Source organism: Lampetra planeri, chromosome 18 (genome assembly GCF_965212315.1).
Source record: "Lampetra planeri chromosome 18, kcLamPlan1.2.h2, whole genome shotgun sequence".
In the NCBI taxonomy this organism is placed as follows: domain Eukaryota; kingdom Metazoa; phylum Chordata; class Hyperoartia; order Petromyzontiformes; family Petromyzontidae; genus Lampetra; species Lampetra planeri.
The window spans coordinates 13012836-13027557 of record NC_136124.1 but is presented as its reverse complement, the minus strand read 5'-3'; the positions used below and the strand labels follow the sequence as shown (position 1 = coordinate 13027557).

General features: G+C 53.2%; 1 protein-coding gene across 1 annotated transcript; it reads right to left on the bottom strand.

The window, feature by feature from the left end:
• Positions 1–681: 681 nt before the first annotated feature.
• Positions 682–13896, bottom strand: LOC144723690 (uncharacterized). Its single transcript, XM_078602611.1, has 5 exons — positions 13613–13896; positions 8619–8682; positions 7043–7173; positions 5498–5642; positions 682–4645 (listed from the first exon to the last, which is right to left on the bottom strand). Exons 1-5 carry the CDS (start codon positions 13773–13775, stop codon positions 3784–3786), a joined length of 1365 nt encoding a protein of 454 aa, XP_078458737.1. The 5' UTR covers positions 13776–13896; the 3' UTR covers positions 682–3783.
• Between the last annotated feature and the right edge of the window lie 826 nt (positions 13897–14722).

Below are 14722 nucleotides of genomic sequence, written 5' to 3'. Positions count from 1 at the left end.
TCATTGAGCGCCCATCTATAATGGCTTGCCATGTTACAGCTCTACAGAAGTTCCTGTGATTACTAAACTAAACTATTTTTTATTTTATACTCTTTGGTTCTTTCGGTAAAGTCACGTAGGTATAAAAAATATATTGTTATTTGACCAGGTAAGGCCCACTGAGCTATATTGCTATTTTCAGAAGCGACCTGGCCACAAATGATAGCTCGACGAAGTGGCTTATGTGGAAATTTATAGCAGCCAAATACTCTAAACGCATGTTTCTAAATGTGGAGGGAAAAACTGGAGGACCCGGAGAAAAATCCATGTGACTATGGGGAGGACATGCAAACTCCAGGTGTCAGGGTCGGGATCAAACCCACGACCTCCTGTATACCAGGCGAGGCAGTTAATATCACTCCACCGTTTCTATTAACATTAACAATTTATTACCACTGATTAACGAAACAATTACCTTAACCAAATAAACTTTAGCTATCTGCACGCGTTCTCAAACTGTTTCTGTTTTATGCCTCAACCGCTCAGTTTCATTGTCCCTTCCCAAAACCTCTTCGATGAACATTCGTCCCAATCGTCTCACTTGTGTTGGCACAGGAAACTCACACGCACAGATACGGTCTACATTCCTACAGCTAACACACTGAGCTTGGCGTATCGCACAACTCGGAGGTAGGCACATCATCATCGTCATCACCATCATCTTTATTATTTGATATAATTTCAATATAACAAAATCATTTACAGCATATAGTTTATATATATTAAAAATATAAAGCACAGTGCAAATTTTAAAGAGCCAAAGGGAAGTCGGGGGTAGTCCATGAGCCCGGATTAGATAGATATTTCACTTGTTGGAACTTTGATGGTTCCAAATTATGTACGTGGCCAACAACGCGGTGAGCTACGTGATAAGTGTGCTTATCAAAGTCATTCACTCGTATTGGCCATGTTAATGAATCAGTACTACTAGGGTTGTGCCATCCTTTGGTGATACCGATGTCGGCTGTGGCCCATGGACAAGGGAGGAGGTGAGGGCTCTGGTGGGTCGGGGTACAGCGAGTTACGCAGATTGCGAACGGACAACGTCCGAGCAGTGTGCTCCACCTTCGCACGGCGAGTGACGAATCGGTTTGACGTGAACACCTCCGTGAATGTTTGCGTTGTGCACGCGCTGTCCGTAAATAGTAAAATAGCGTTGACGTCTTCTCCCCCTCCCCAGTTAAAGCCTCGTCTCAAGTCTCCTCGAGGCTGATTCTCTGGAGGGTCCCGCTCGGCAGATGTTTCATGTTGCCGTGGGTGGAAACCGTGGGTGCCCAGAGAAAACCACGCACGCAGTTTAGATACCGCTCAACATGCTGCTGATGCTGCAGATGTTAATGGAGAGACCTACTCGCTGTGCTGCCTCCCATTTGAGATGTCCTTTGTGCGTACAGCACAAGCGTATAAGTGCAATCAATGCCTGATTTCGCATTCACATATAGCTAAATTCTAATGAATAATTAATCGAACATTCACATGACATGAAATAAAAGCAATAACATGTTGCCCTTTGTCAATCCACTACTGAATGAATGCCTTTGCATAATATAGGTTCTTGGGTTAGATCGCGTAAGTATAAATGTGTTGTTAAACCCGCCACCACCCGACACAACCAATTAGTAAGGTTTGTCACTTAAAAAACGTGCCAATTCGTTAATAGTTCAACACACCGACGTGTTGGAGAGTAAGCCCACAACATTTACAATTTGAGTACGACTTTTGCCAGTAATAACAACCAGCCTCATCAGGCGAGAGCCTGATGAGGCCCTGACAGGGTGTTTGCCCATCCTAACAACTAAGGGGCACAAGAGGGGTTTTGAAACGTAGCACCCTGCTGGGGCCTGAGTACAGAATTATGCGTGTAAATTTCCCTTAAGTCTGGTTCGTCTACGGTTGTAGTACGATCAGATACGCCCGCAAGAGAAAACAGAACGACGTTCAAAGGAAATCCGGGCGCGTGCACGTGAGATCACAATGCTGTGGGTGTGGCAGCGGTTGCTAGGCACCCACTGCCACTGCACAAGCCAATCAGCTGCGAGGAAGAAAATCCGCAAGTAACATGGCTGGTATGATGTCATCGCTCCACGCACCTCATTCCAGTCGGTTTGCTTATGCGATTAATGTTGATTGCATATGTTATGAATGTTATTGATAGTATTATTCATGTTATTCATAGTAATACTTTTCTTGTTATGTTATTATTTATCGGTTGACTGTTTTCACTTTGATCACTCCCAAGTTCCCTCCTCACTTTATGATTATTAATTCTCGCAACGCTCTCATGGAATCGGAGTTATATCTTACGTTCTTATTGTAGAAATGTCCGAGGTCACTCGACGTTGGACATTTACACAATGGTGCAAATACGAAGGCCCTTGATTGGTCATTCTGGTGCTGAGAAGACCAACTGAGTGAACGTTCACGCCTTACAACATGAATCAAAGCTTGCGCATAGACGAAGACTTGAGCATTCCACAAACATGAAACGGAATTGTCCAACGCTTTATGAGCCAAACTAATGCAACACCTAATAGGGCCAAGGGTTCAATATCAGATTGGGTAACTGAATTTACAGGTTATATCAGCACTTGCTAGTCATGGACGCAGCTCCCTATTTCAACTGGGTGGGGGGGGGCTATGCAAGATCTGACTGTAGGCCCCCCTCCTTTCTCCTGACTCACTTTTACTGAAATAGCTACGGATGTTTTAACCCGTATACAATATGTAGGCTATAACTATGTATATATTCACATATTATTTTAGTTGCACCGTGTATTGGGTGTAGAGGAAGACAGTCTCACAGTGACAATATTAATAAACATATTTAAAGGCGCAACACTACTCACAATTAAGTTATCCTGCGTCTTGCTTGCATGCCGGTCCATTGGTCTACTATGTCCTGAAAGGAGGTGGATTGCACAACTCGATGCTGCTTTATTAATTTTTTTGATAAAATAATCTTTCTTAACATTGTTTGCATTTGTTTACCTGTTGATTCGGGACCCCTTTGTGGCCGACTGGGCTCCTTTGCATCGCGTAACACTGCCACCTCCCCCCCCCCCCATAGTTGCACCCCTGTTCCTAGTCCATCTGTTTGGATTGGGTGTCATATAAACTATCGGTGACAATTTGGAATAAATACAAATCCGTGCCTGTGCTCCAGATGTTAGTAGAGTCATGTTGTTCACGTGGAGCACGTTTCATTGTCTAGGACCGGTTACAGGACGACAACACACACGTTCGCATGAGCCTAGTGCTGTGCCTCCTGTGATCAGGCCATCCTCACGGTCACGCGAGCAACAGAGAGACAGAGAGCCGTCCGTGTGACTGAAAGAAGTCTAGAGGTGGGACTTTGATGTCGGCCTATGTCTATCACAATTGAACACACTAAGATATCTTGTGCCTTTTTTAAAGTTCAACTCCAAACAGCAACAACAACAACAACATCAGTTTTACTTTTAAACGATAATATAAAAATGTCATTCAAAAATATATCTCAGCAATCACTTATCTCTACAACAACCTTGCCTAGATCCTTACCCACAAAGGGGGAGCTTTACTCGGGTGAGATACGAGGCCTGAGAGGGTGGCGAAAAGGGAAGGGGTCATAAGGTGCTGTGCAGCTCGTGGAAGACGACACAAACGGCCGCCTCGGCATCGGAACGGTTCAACAGAGTCACACGGGGGTGTCGCAACCCCCAGTTTGGGCCCAGCAAAGAGTGGCAGCTCGCGACGGACAGGGGCTCAACCCTGGAGAGACTTTGCACAGGCGAGGCTCTGCCGGAGGTTGGTGTCCTTGTGGGCCTTGTTAAGCTGGCCAGGCTCGAGCAGGGTCGTGATGTTGTCCACCGCCTTCACAGAGGGAGGCTTCAGCCGGCCGGGTCCAATGAGGTTGGAGTGTGACCCAGCCGTGGCCTCGACATCATCCAAGCCGCCGCTCTCCTCGACACCTCTCCGAGGACCATGCCGTGCCACTGCACTCCACAGGCCCTCGCGGTGGAGCAGCGCCGCCAGGGTGCACGCCAGCACCAGGCCGACGAAGGCCAGCACGGCGAGCAAGGCGCTCAGCCAGCCGCTGTCGCTCAGCAGGAGGCCGTCGCCACCCTCCCGCCTCTGCTCCGTCTCCACGACGGTTATCTTGAGCTGAAGGTTTGGCTGCGGCCTTGCCTGAGCCGCTTCGGAGTTCCCCTCTCCGGTTTTGGTCAGATCTTCTCCGGCATCTGTTGGCTCCGCGAATGAACGTTCAGGAGGCATTGCCGGGCCCGGCACGGTGGAACCGATCAGACTGGCTGCGGCTCCGGCAGCAAAGGCGGAGGGGTGTACGGCGGTGGAGGATGACGATAATGACGATGAGGAGGCGGCGGCAAGCTCGCAGCGCCTGCCTGCCCGGCCCGGGGGACAGACGCAGAGGAAGTGCAAGGGCCCGCGCGGCACGCACGTGGAGCCTTCAGCACACGGAGAGGGCGGCCCGCGCTGCTGACGGTTCACGCACGGGTCGGGCGGAACCTCGCACAGCGGCCCCGAGAAGCCGCGTGGGCACAGGCACACGAGGACGTGGGCTGAGCCCGCCTCATCCATGCATGCGCCGCCATTTTTGCACGGGTACCTGGGCATGACAGGGACACCGGGACCCAAGGTTAAAGGCAGAATTAATTGGCGGTCGACGCTGTGAACATACACAATTAACTAACTCGGTCTGTCGGCAGATTTAATTTGTGCGGAGCTTTGAGTGCTATAATATTATACCCCCATATACATTGGTTTATGCTCAATCTGTTGCAGTGTTGGGGTATATATTAACACCGATAACATTTACGCATTTTTTATTTGGTACGAGTGGAGTTCAAGTCTCAAGTTAATTTTGTTTGACCCGGCAGAGAACTCAAGTAGACAATGATGATCCTCATTTGCAAAATTTTACCTGGGCCACCAAAATTACAAATTGCAACAATGAAGCCAAAAGTAAATATATATATATAATCGAGACAAAACAACAAACGGGAAATAAGGCTTAGAGGCTAGAACAGAGGTCGGAAACGTTTCCAAGAAGAAGAAGGAGAAGAGCCATTTTCTTTGTTTATGTCTTTGACCAAAATAGTCAGAGAGACGCATCACACGCAGATCCACTTGTACACAGACACAGCAGCAGGTACACAGCAGATGCCAAACGCACATTCTGGCTCAAAGTAGGTGATGGAATTTAGCTGTTTCCTCCCTTAGTTATTCTTTAACAATAGAGTCACCAAGACAATCCGAAAGTGACCCCATTATGTTCTAAGTCACTTATTATCATTGTGTTCAGTTAGGTTTAAGATTCAAGTGATTTTACGTAAAAAATAAACTCTGCCCGTGAAGGGGGGCAGCCAAAGAGCAGTACGCGGCACCGGAGCCGCAAGTTGCCGACCTCTCGGGCTAGAATGTGGGAAAAGGGGGGAGGTGGGGGGAGGGGGGCACTCACCCCTGCTGGTGACAGGGCCCAGCTCGCTCCTCGCACCGGCTGCCCGTGAAGCCGTCGGCGCACGCGCACGCGAAGCCGCCGCTGCCATCGTCGGAGCACGAGCCGTTGTTGTGGCATGGCCGATTGTGCTCGCAGAAGTTCAGATCTGTGGCAAGTGAATGCAAAGAGGCCCACGGGACGGGGTCAAAACACGAAAAGTCAAAGGTCAGCGTTGTTGTCTCCCTCGCTCAAATGGCGGTGGCGGTCGCCTCCATTGGTGGCATGAGCGGCAGGCATGACCGAAATTCCACGTTCCCGTGGCCAATGGACGGTCTCCCCCAGAGGAAGACCAGAGGAACGGGTGGGCCGAGTCGATCGCAAAGAGGGTTTGAAACTTTCAACCCCCGTGAGTTGAACGTCCTCACCATGGCGACATCCGGCCTCATTTTTACATGAACCTCCTCACGAATGTCAGCGGAATGTTTAGAAATCTATTCTAATGTAGGTCGCGTGTGTGTAGGTGCATGTAGTTTTATGTGTGCACGTGTGTGCATACAAGTATGGACAGTATATTTGTGGAGAGCAGTAGTGCAGCGGTTAGCGCCTTGCGCTACGAACCCAGCAACCCGATTTCCACTCCTGCTCACGGCCTTGGGCCTCCCCAAGGTCGACTCAGCCTCAAATGAGTACCTGGTGTGGCGTGTAAACATCACCACTAGGGAGACAAAGGTGGCCGGGCGTGGTGTTAGCCACCTGCCCCTAGTGTGCCTTTATGGATTTTCATAGGTGCTCACTTGCAACAATTGCCCAAAAAGTATGCTAAGGCTATACGGGGGATGTTTTTGTCTTGTTTGTGTTTATGTATGTACATAATTAGCGCGCATTCGTGTGCATGGGTTTAAACAGACTGAATTGTTCGAGGAGCTCGCAGATCCCTAAACAATTCTGGACATAGTTCCATCAGTGAGCTAATCTGGCAGGCGAGGCTGTGCTGGCTGAGTCATGTAGCCCGCATGCCTCGCCATCGCATTCCCAAGCGGCTTCTGTTTGGCCGGATAGAGGGGGCTAAATGGGCGCGGCACGGGCTGGGAAAGAGATGGAGCTGATACGGTTCATGAAGATCTGGAGCTGATTGGGCTTGCAAACTACTAATACCAGCAGAGTTAAGATCTGCCTCTGTGGGGGATGCTCGTGAAGGACGCTACTGGGAATTTGGAAGCAGTCGCCCTCCAACAACAGTGGCAGGCAGGGCAGCGACGCTCACAACAACCAGCGGAGCGCCAGTGGGATAAAAGGCAGTGAGGTTGCACAGTGGGGAGCGCATGTGGCGCATCTGCCAGTCATCTCGGTCAACCCATGGCGCTTGGGTCTCTCCCGTGACCTCCCGCCAGCGGGCCTTTGACACTTCACGCGACTGCCTCAAAGTGCACCTAGCCTGGCACAAGGGCTGCGGTGACGTCGCCGCCTTTTAGTGGCGCAAACGGCGGCTGTCGGTGTTCACGTGTGCGTGCGTGCGTAGTGAGCGCGTAGTGAGCGCGTGTGCACGTTCATCCATGGGCCACTCACCGCGGTCGCACAGCCGACCCGTCCACCCGTCCTCGCAGTCGCACTGCCAGGGCATGTGGCAGGAGCCGCGCTGGCAGCCGGGGAATCGCGTGCAGTTCCCGCACAGCTCGCCCTGCCACCCGGGCTGGCACCTACAGCCCGCGGCACGGGAGGGCGGAGGGGAGGGGGGCACGACGTGAGCACGAGTTGAAGCCAGTTTGGGAAAATCTGGAATATCTGATGCCGGGCATGTCGTGCTTCGTGGCGCTCGCGATCATCACGTGACTGGGTCAACGTCTTTGTTTTGGGATTCGAGAATCCTGAGACTCGGTGAGGCTTTTCCAGATGTTATATTGAATTAAGTTTGAATATAAAATAATTCCAGCCAATTCATCCTTATCACCACCATCATCGGCATCATAATCACCACCATCATCATCATGCCACCATGGTCAGTAAAATGACGACCACCATAATGAGGCTGCATTACTTGAGACGTCAATAGCTGCCCCATGAACTAATTCATCCCCACCATACAAATATCTCGCAACACTCGTTTGAATAGAGGCACGCAGTCCAGAGCGCTGAGATCTTCTTCTCAGCGCTCTGGACTGCTGGGGCAAAGATGTGTTAGCGAGCGCCTATTAAGGCTGGCACGGCACACCCCTTTGTACAGACCACGCGAACACCTGCCAGCACCCAGCACTCAGCAGACACGCCACATCCACCAGGGGCTTTGCACGAGAAGTGTGATCGCTAAACATAGCGCACACGACGTGTACCCGTGTGTGTGTGCGTGCGTGCGTTTACTTGGGCGTAGCGGTTAGCACGCTGCACTACAAAGCCTGCCACCCGAGTTCAATTCCCGCTCACAGCCAACACCAGTGACAATTATCTGAACCGGTAATGGGCCTCCCCTAGGTCGACTCAGGATCAAATGAGTACCTGGTGCGATGTGTAAACATCGCCACTAGGGAAGACAAATACGTCCGGGCGTGGTGCTGGCCACCCACCCCTTCGTGTGTCATGCCGACCTCAAAGGTGCTCGCTAACAGCACTTGCCCCTACAGTCTGCTGAAGTTATACGGGGTGGGGGGGGATCTTTGTCTTGTTTACACGGAGCGTGTGTTCGAGAGTGGAGCTGTCCATTCTTTGCACACAGCACTAGGATCCTATACATCACGGGTTCGACATCTGGCCATGTGCACATCCATCACCGGTGCTCTCTGAATTTGGCACCTATGTCTCCTGCGGTCGTCACGGCCAAAAATCGGCAGCAGGTGTCACTGGAACTATCGGGGATACAAAGGTGGAAGGGCGACTTTGGTGCTGGCATCACCATCCACTCGACCGCAGTGCTGCATGGCCTCGGTCTGCAGGTAATGTTCGTGCGCAGGCCGCTTGTCAATTCCGCTGCCGGACGAGGGCACTCCCCTTGCTGTGAGAATGATTTGACCGCGGGTCAGTGGGGTCAGCGGAGTCAGCGGGGTCAGCGGGGTCAGCGTGGCCAACGGCGCAGAGCTCAACCACGGCGGCCCAGGCCGCTTACTGGACGCGGGACGCAAGGGGAAAGGCGAGCGAGGGACAGCGACCTCACCTGCACTCTCCGTCAACCTCGCAGTAGCCCTGGCGCAGATCGCAGCCCTCCTTGCACTCGGCTCCTGCAGCGATAACAACGACGACAATGAGGCGAGTCCCTTACGAGTCCGCCACGAGTCAGTTACGAGGCGATCTGGAATTTGTGGCACAGGGCACCGCTGCTCAGTTGCGAGCAGCTATTGGCGACAAGAAAACTCAACTAAACTATCTTTATTTGACAAGGTAAGGCCCACTGAGCTATATAGGTCCTTTTCAGAAGCGATCTGGCCACAAATGATAGCTCAACGAAGTGGAAAATCACGTGGAAATGTATAGCAGACAAATACTGGAGGGAAAAAAACGCACGACCCGGAGGAATATCCATACGACCACTCGGAGATAGACACGCCAACGCCATATATACAGCAGGCGTCAGGGTCGGGATCGAACCCATGACCTCCTGCATACCAGGTGAGGTCGTTAACATCTCGCCACCGTGGCGCCCGTCGAAACTGCCGAGGCGATGCCGGCACGACGCCTCGCCCATCGCGCCACGGTCAAAGCTGCTACCGGACTCTTCCCAAACGGCGCTCGAGCCATCGGACGCAACTTGCACCGTGGAGTTTCCCTGTTGCGCTGCTGTGACAGTCCCCTCCACTGTGTGACGAGAGTTTTATATCTCCACCGGGAGATAGCGAGCGGTGAATAACCTTCAGTCAACATGCAAATCTCTCGGCGGGCAAAAACGGTGCGAATGAGATGACCGTAGAATCTCGTTCCTAATCTCACTCGGTATCGAGGGGTTCATTCTGCTCGCCGCTCTCCCAGTGGAGTCGTAAAGATCTCTCGCTCCACAGTGGGGGGGGGGGGGGGGGCTGTCAGAGCGCGTGGCGGGGGAACGTCTCCACGCCGCGACCACGTCCCGTCCTGTGTGCGGTCTGCGCTCATCTCGACCTCGGTCAGCGAAGCGTCGGCGAGGAAGGCAGCCCGTCGCGCGGAGTGGCCTTCACCACGAGTCGCCGACTGAGACCGTTACTTGAGTGCAGGGGGTCTCAGTGGCGCTGTCTCCTTGGCTGGACATGGTCGTTGTGAGCGTTCAGTGAGAGAGACGCCTAAACCTGCGGCTTTAAAGCCATGATCTCAGAGGTCACACGTGAGTCGGACGCAGCCAGTAGGATGTCAGCGCTCGAACCTGCTATCTCGGTGCTATCAGGCGAGCAGCTCTCCCATGGCCATTAAACACCGACTGGGAGACCCACCAGGCCCCAGGGCTTGAACCCATGCTCTCTCAATTGTGCAGGCTCCAGAGTGCAAAGTGGAAATACATCAGCAACGCCACCACCGCTGCTGCTGCCACCACTGCCACCATCGCCACTGCCGCGGGTTATATTTAGCCACGGCAACATGGCCCGGTGGTGTCTTGACATTAAATACACTTTGTTTAATCTTAGCAGCGGGGTCAGGGGTGCACGATGGCTACAATGCTGCACGACACACGCGACCACCGCCAGCCCACCCGCCCCCCTCCCCCGCCTGGGCCACGTGCTCAAGAGGATTTCGCTCAACAATGTCGGTTAAAAATAAACCGGGGGGGCCCGCCCGGGGGGGCCCGCCCGCTGACGGATCGACTGACAGAGCTCCCCTCCGCCAGTTATTTCCTTTGTTTCGCTGGTGCACAACAAGTCTAACAATTCGCACGGACTACACGACGTGAGATGGGTGTGGGGGGGGGGTCACAAAATAAATTCGCAGAACAGTTCCCGACTCTCGTGTCTGTAATCTTAAGCAATGGGGATGGACCCCACAGAGGAGCGACTGCTCCACGCCGGCCAGCACACAATCCCGAGCCTGACGCCTGCTGCTGTGTATTTGGAGGATGCGTGTCTCACTCCCCGTGGTCACGTGGATTTTTCTCCAGGTCCTCTGGGTTTCCACATTTAGAAACACGCGTTTAGAGTATTTGTCTCCTATAAATTTGAATATGTTGGTGTGATGATGTTGGTGTGGTGATGATGATTTTGGTGTGATGATGTTGAACGATGATCACAGGCTGCAGAAGTGTCATCATTTCACAACTCAGGGATTCACCTCTAAAACAACTACTAACTATAGATGTATCAATTTTTCATTAAGCTTCTCAGTGTTTACGCAGCTAGGAGCCCGGCTCCGTGTTGGCAGGAGGCACGCGATGCCTCGCACGGGGGTGGGGGGGGGGGGTAAATGAACTGGGTTACAGTTTGTGACTCATGCCGCCGTCTAAAGTAAAAGACAAACGAATGGAATTACATTGTCAGATAATGGTAATCTAATTCCCATGCACGCACAGCCACCCACGCAGCCAGCCACGCAGTCAGCCAGCAGCCAGACACCCATTCCTACCAACACCAAAGACATATCCCACTTATAGCCTCAACAGACTTTTGTCACCTATGAAGGTGCCGGCACTGTGGCACACAAAGCGGTGGGTGACCACCACGCCCGGCCGTCTTTGTCTCCGCAGTGGTGATGTTTAATACACACCGCACCAGGTACTCATTTGAGGCTGAGTCGACCTAGGTGCGGCCCAGGACCGTTTCAGATAATGGCCACTGGTTGTGGCCGTGAGCGGGAATCGAACCCGGGTCGCCAGGTTCGTAGCGCAGCGCGCTAACCGCTACACTACCGCTCCCACACACACACACACACAGACATCCACACGCACACACACGCGCCTGTATATATAGACGCACGCGTGCGCCCATACGGAGCGCGTGGCGGTGGCACGTGGCTGCGGCCACAGCGATCCCCTATATGATCCCCTATGGACTACAGCGATCCCCTCCAGGAATCTCAGGCGCGCACCATCCCTGCCCGGGGCGCGTGCGTGATGCCGGTCCTGCCTGCTTCTGACCCTGCCGCCTGCCGCCTGCGTGACCTCTCTCTGGAGGGGAGGGGGGCGTGCAGGGGTGGAGCGGGGGAGGGGGTGATGGAAGGTTGTGATGGAGAGGGTTGATGGTGGTAGTCACGGAGAGGGATGGTCATGAAGAGGGGATGATGGTGGTAATGGAGAGGCGATGATGATAGTGATGGAGAGGGATGGTGATGGTAATGATGTAGAGGGATGATGGTGGTGGTGATGGAGAGGGATGGTCATGAAGAGGGGATGATGGTAATGATGTAGAGGGATGATGGTGGTGGTGATTGTAAAGGGATGGTAATGAAGAGTGGATGATGGTGGTGATGGAAAGGGATGGTCATGAAGAGGGAATGATGGTGGTGATGTAGAGGGATGGTGGTGATTATAGAGGAATGGTAATGAAGAGGGGATGATGGTGGTGATGGAGAGGGATGATAATGTAGAGGGATGGTGGTGGTGGAGAGGGATTGTGATAGAGAGGGATGGTAATGTAGAGGAATGATGGTGAAGAGGGATGGTGATTGTAGAAGGATGGTGGTGATGGTGGAGAGCGATGGTGATGGTGGAGAGGGATGGTGATTGTAGAGGGATGGTAGTGATGGTGGAGAGGGATGGAGGTGGTGGAGGTGTGAGCAGTCTCCACGCGAATGGGAGTCGCGTGCCGCCCACAGGCAGCGGCACTCAGAGTGACCCCCCCCCCCGGCTCCGCGCGAGTTCCGCGTGGAGCGGCCACCACTGCTCACGGCGACTCGGAGAGCGACGATTTGAATGAAATGAAGACAACTCGCGGTGTCGAGAGTCAACGTCCTTCGCGAAAAGGTTTTTTTGGGTTCGATCGCGTAAATATAAATGTGTCGTTAGACTCACTACCACCCGACAAAACGTGCCAGTTAGTTACGACTTCAGCACACCGGTGTGTTTGAGAGTAAACCCGCAACATTTACGATCTGAGTACGACGTTTCGCTGGTGATTACAACGACCAGCATCATCAGGCGAGTCCTACGGAGAGGGATACGAGCAGGGATAAAGTTGGGAGCCGAGATCCCCGCGGTTTAATCGCCACGCAGCCGGTCATCCCGCGTCACAGACACACGGGTTGTAAAACTCCCCAGATTCATAAGCGACCAGGTAGCCACAGATCGCAGTACAGCAAGTGGGTTTGTAAACCCATCTGTACGAACTTTCTTGTTAAGTGTGATCCGCTCGTACGTGTTCATATTCTCCGGACACTCGAGGTTCCACGCACGCGCAGAGCACTCAATAGGACGGAAACAAACCAAGAGGATTGCCTAGACGTTCCGTAGCAAGACCCTCGTGAGTAAGAGCCTTGAGACTCACAGAGGCGGTCCTGCCTGAATGGTCTCGAAGGTTCGAAATTCTCCACGCGCGTGCGTACACACGCGCGCCACGCTCACACCCGGCACACTGCGGGCTCCTGATGGTCGCTATAACCGACCGGCTCGGATACTCAAACTACATTATTTTTTATTGTACCAGGTGAGGCCCACTGAGCTGTGTGCCAAGTGGCTTCTCGCGTGGAAATGTATCGCAGCCAAATACTTGAAACGCGTGTTGATTATAAATGTGGAGGGAAAACCCGGAGGAACCGGAAACAATCCATGCGACCACGCAAAGACAAAGACACACAAACTCCAAATATACAGCAGCAGCAGCAGGCGTCAGGGTTGGGATCGAACCCACGACCTCCCGCAAACCAGGCGAGGGAGTTAACATCTCGCCACCGTGCCCTCCCCCCCACCACACGATCGTTACTCGGAAATAAGCCCCAAGTCACTGCTCTCAAGAGGACACGATGGTGCGGACTTGGTGAGTCTATCTCCTCTACCTTCCCTTGCTATTAAATAGCAGCTGGTTCATATATAGAGCACAACGCCTACATATCGACTTCGGGTGGCTAGGCTTGGTGAGGGTGGTTGGGTGAATCTGGGCCGTGAGGCTTGGTGAGGATTGGTGAGGATGGGTGAAGTTTGCTGGGACCGGGGAAGGCTGGAGTGAGTGAGCGTTGGCGACGAGGTTGTGGTGGAGTTGTGGCGAGGCTGCCTGGCGAAGGTGAGTGGTGGTGGTGAGGAGGATGAGTTGCAGGTGAGCCGCTCACCGTGCACGAGTTGAGGCGGGCAGGTGAGGAGCGAGGCCGCGAGCAGCAGCAACGGAACTCGGAGCGCCTCCATCGCCCTCTTTCCTCTCCCCTCTCGTCGTCTCGTCCGCACTCCGCCACGACCTCTCTCTACCCTCGAAGCGCTCCCCGCGTCTTCCTGCATCTCTGCGACTCTCGATTCTCTATCTCCAACACTCCGTGTCCCCTCTCTTCTGCCCGCGCGTGAGACTCCCTGCCTCTCTCCTCCCGCTCCTCCCGTCAGTGCTGCTGCGTCTCCCGTCTCTGCCGCGTCTCCAGACTCTATGCAACTCCTCCTCCTTCTATCTCCCCCCCCCCCATGCCGCCTTCTCTCTCGCCCTGGTATCGCCGCATTATCTCCTCCCCCCTCTGTTGTGACTCCCCCCCCCCTCTCCCGCGCGCGCGTGCGTCCTGTCTGCGCGTGCGTCCTGTCTGCGCGTGCGTCCTGTCTGCGGGTGCGCGTGCACGCGGGGAGCGGCGGTGTCGCGGTTCACGCGCCCCGCTACAAACTCGGCCAACCGAGTTCGATTCCCGTTCGTGGCAAACACCGGTGACGATGACTGCATCCGAGCCAGTCCTGCGCCTTGTCAGCAGGTCGACTCTGCCTCAAATGCGGATCTGGTGCGGTCTGTACACATTAGCACTGGAGAGACAAAGGCGGCCGAGAACGGTGCTGGCCACCCACCCCCCACATGCGCCGTTCGCGCCTTCATAGGTGCTCGCTAACAGCACTTGCCCCGACAGTCTGTGAAGGCTATAGGGGGATCTGTGTCTTTATATGTGCGCGTGTGTGTGGAATGATGTGCGCCTGTGTGTTCAATGTGCACGTGGCTGATGTTATAATGAGGGCAAATAAATTCACCGATACAAAGACAAATGCCACTGCTTCTTAAATGCATTCATGGGTACCGTTAAGCCCGTGTTTTGTATAGTTCCGTACTGTGTGTATGTCTCGCGTTCATTTTAAACGACGTGTATTTTAAGCAATCGACTTTTACGAGCATTCATCGTTCTAATATTCGAGCCGAGAGCCGGAATGACAGCCTCACTGAGAATGTCGCCCGTCTCGTCCGGCATCATTGTCGAACTTGA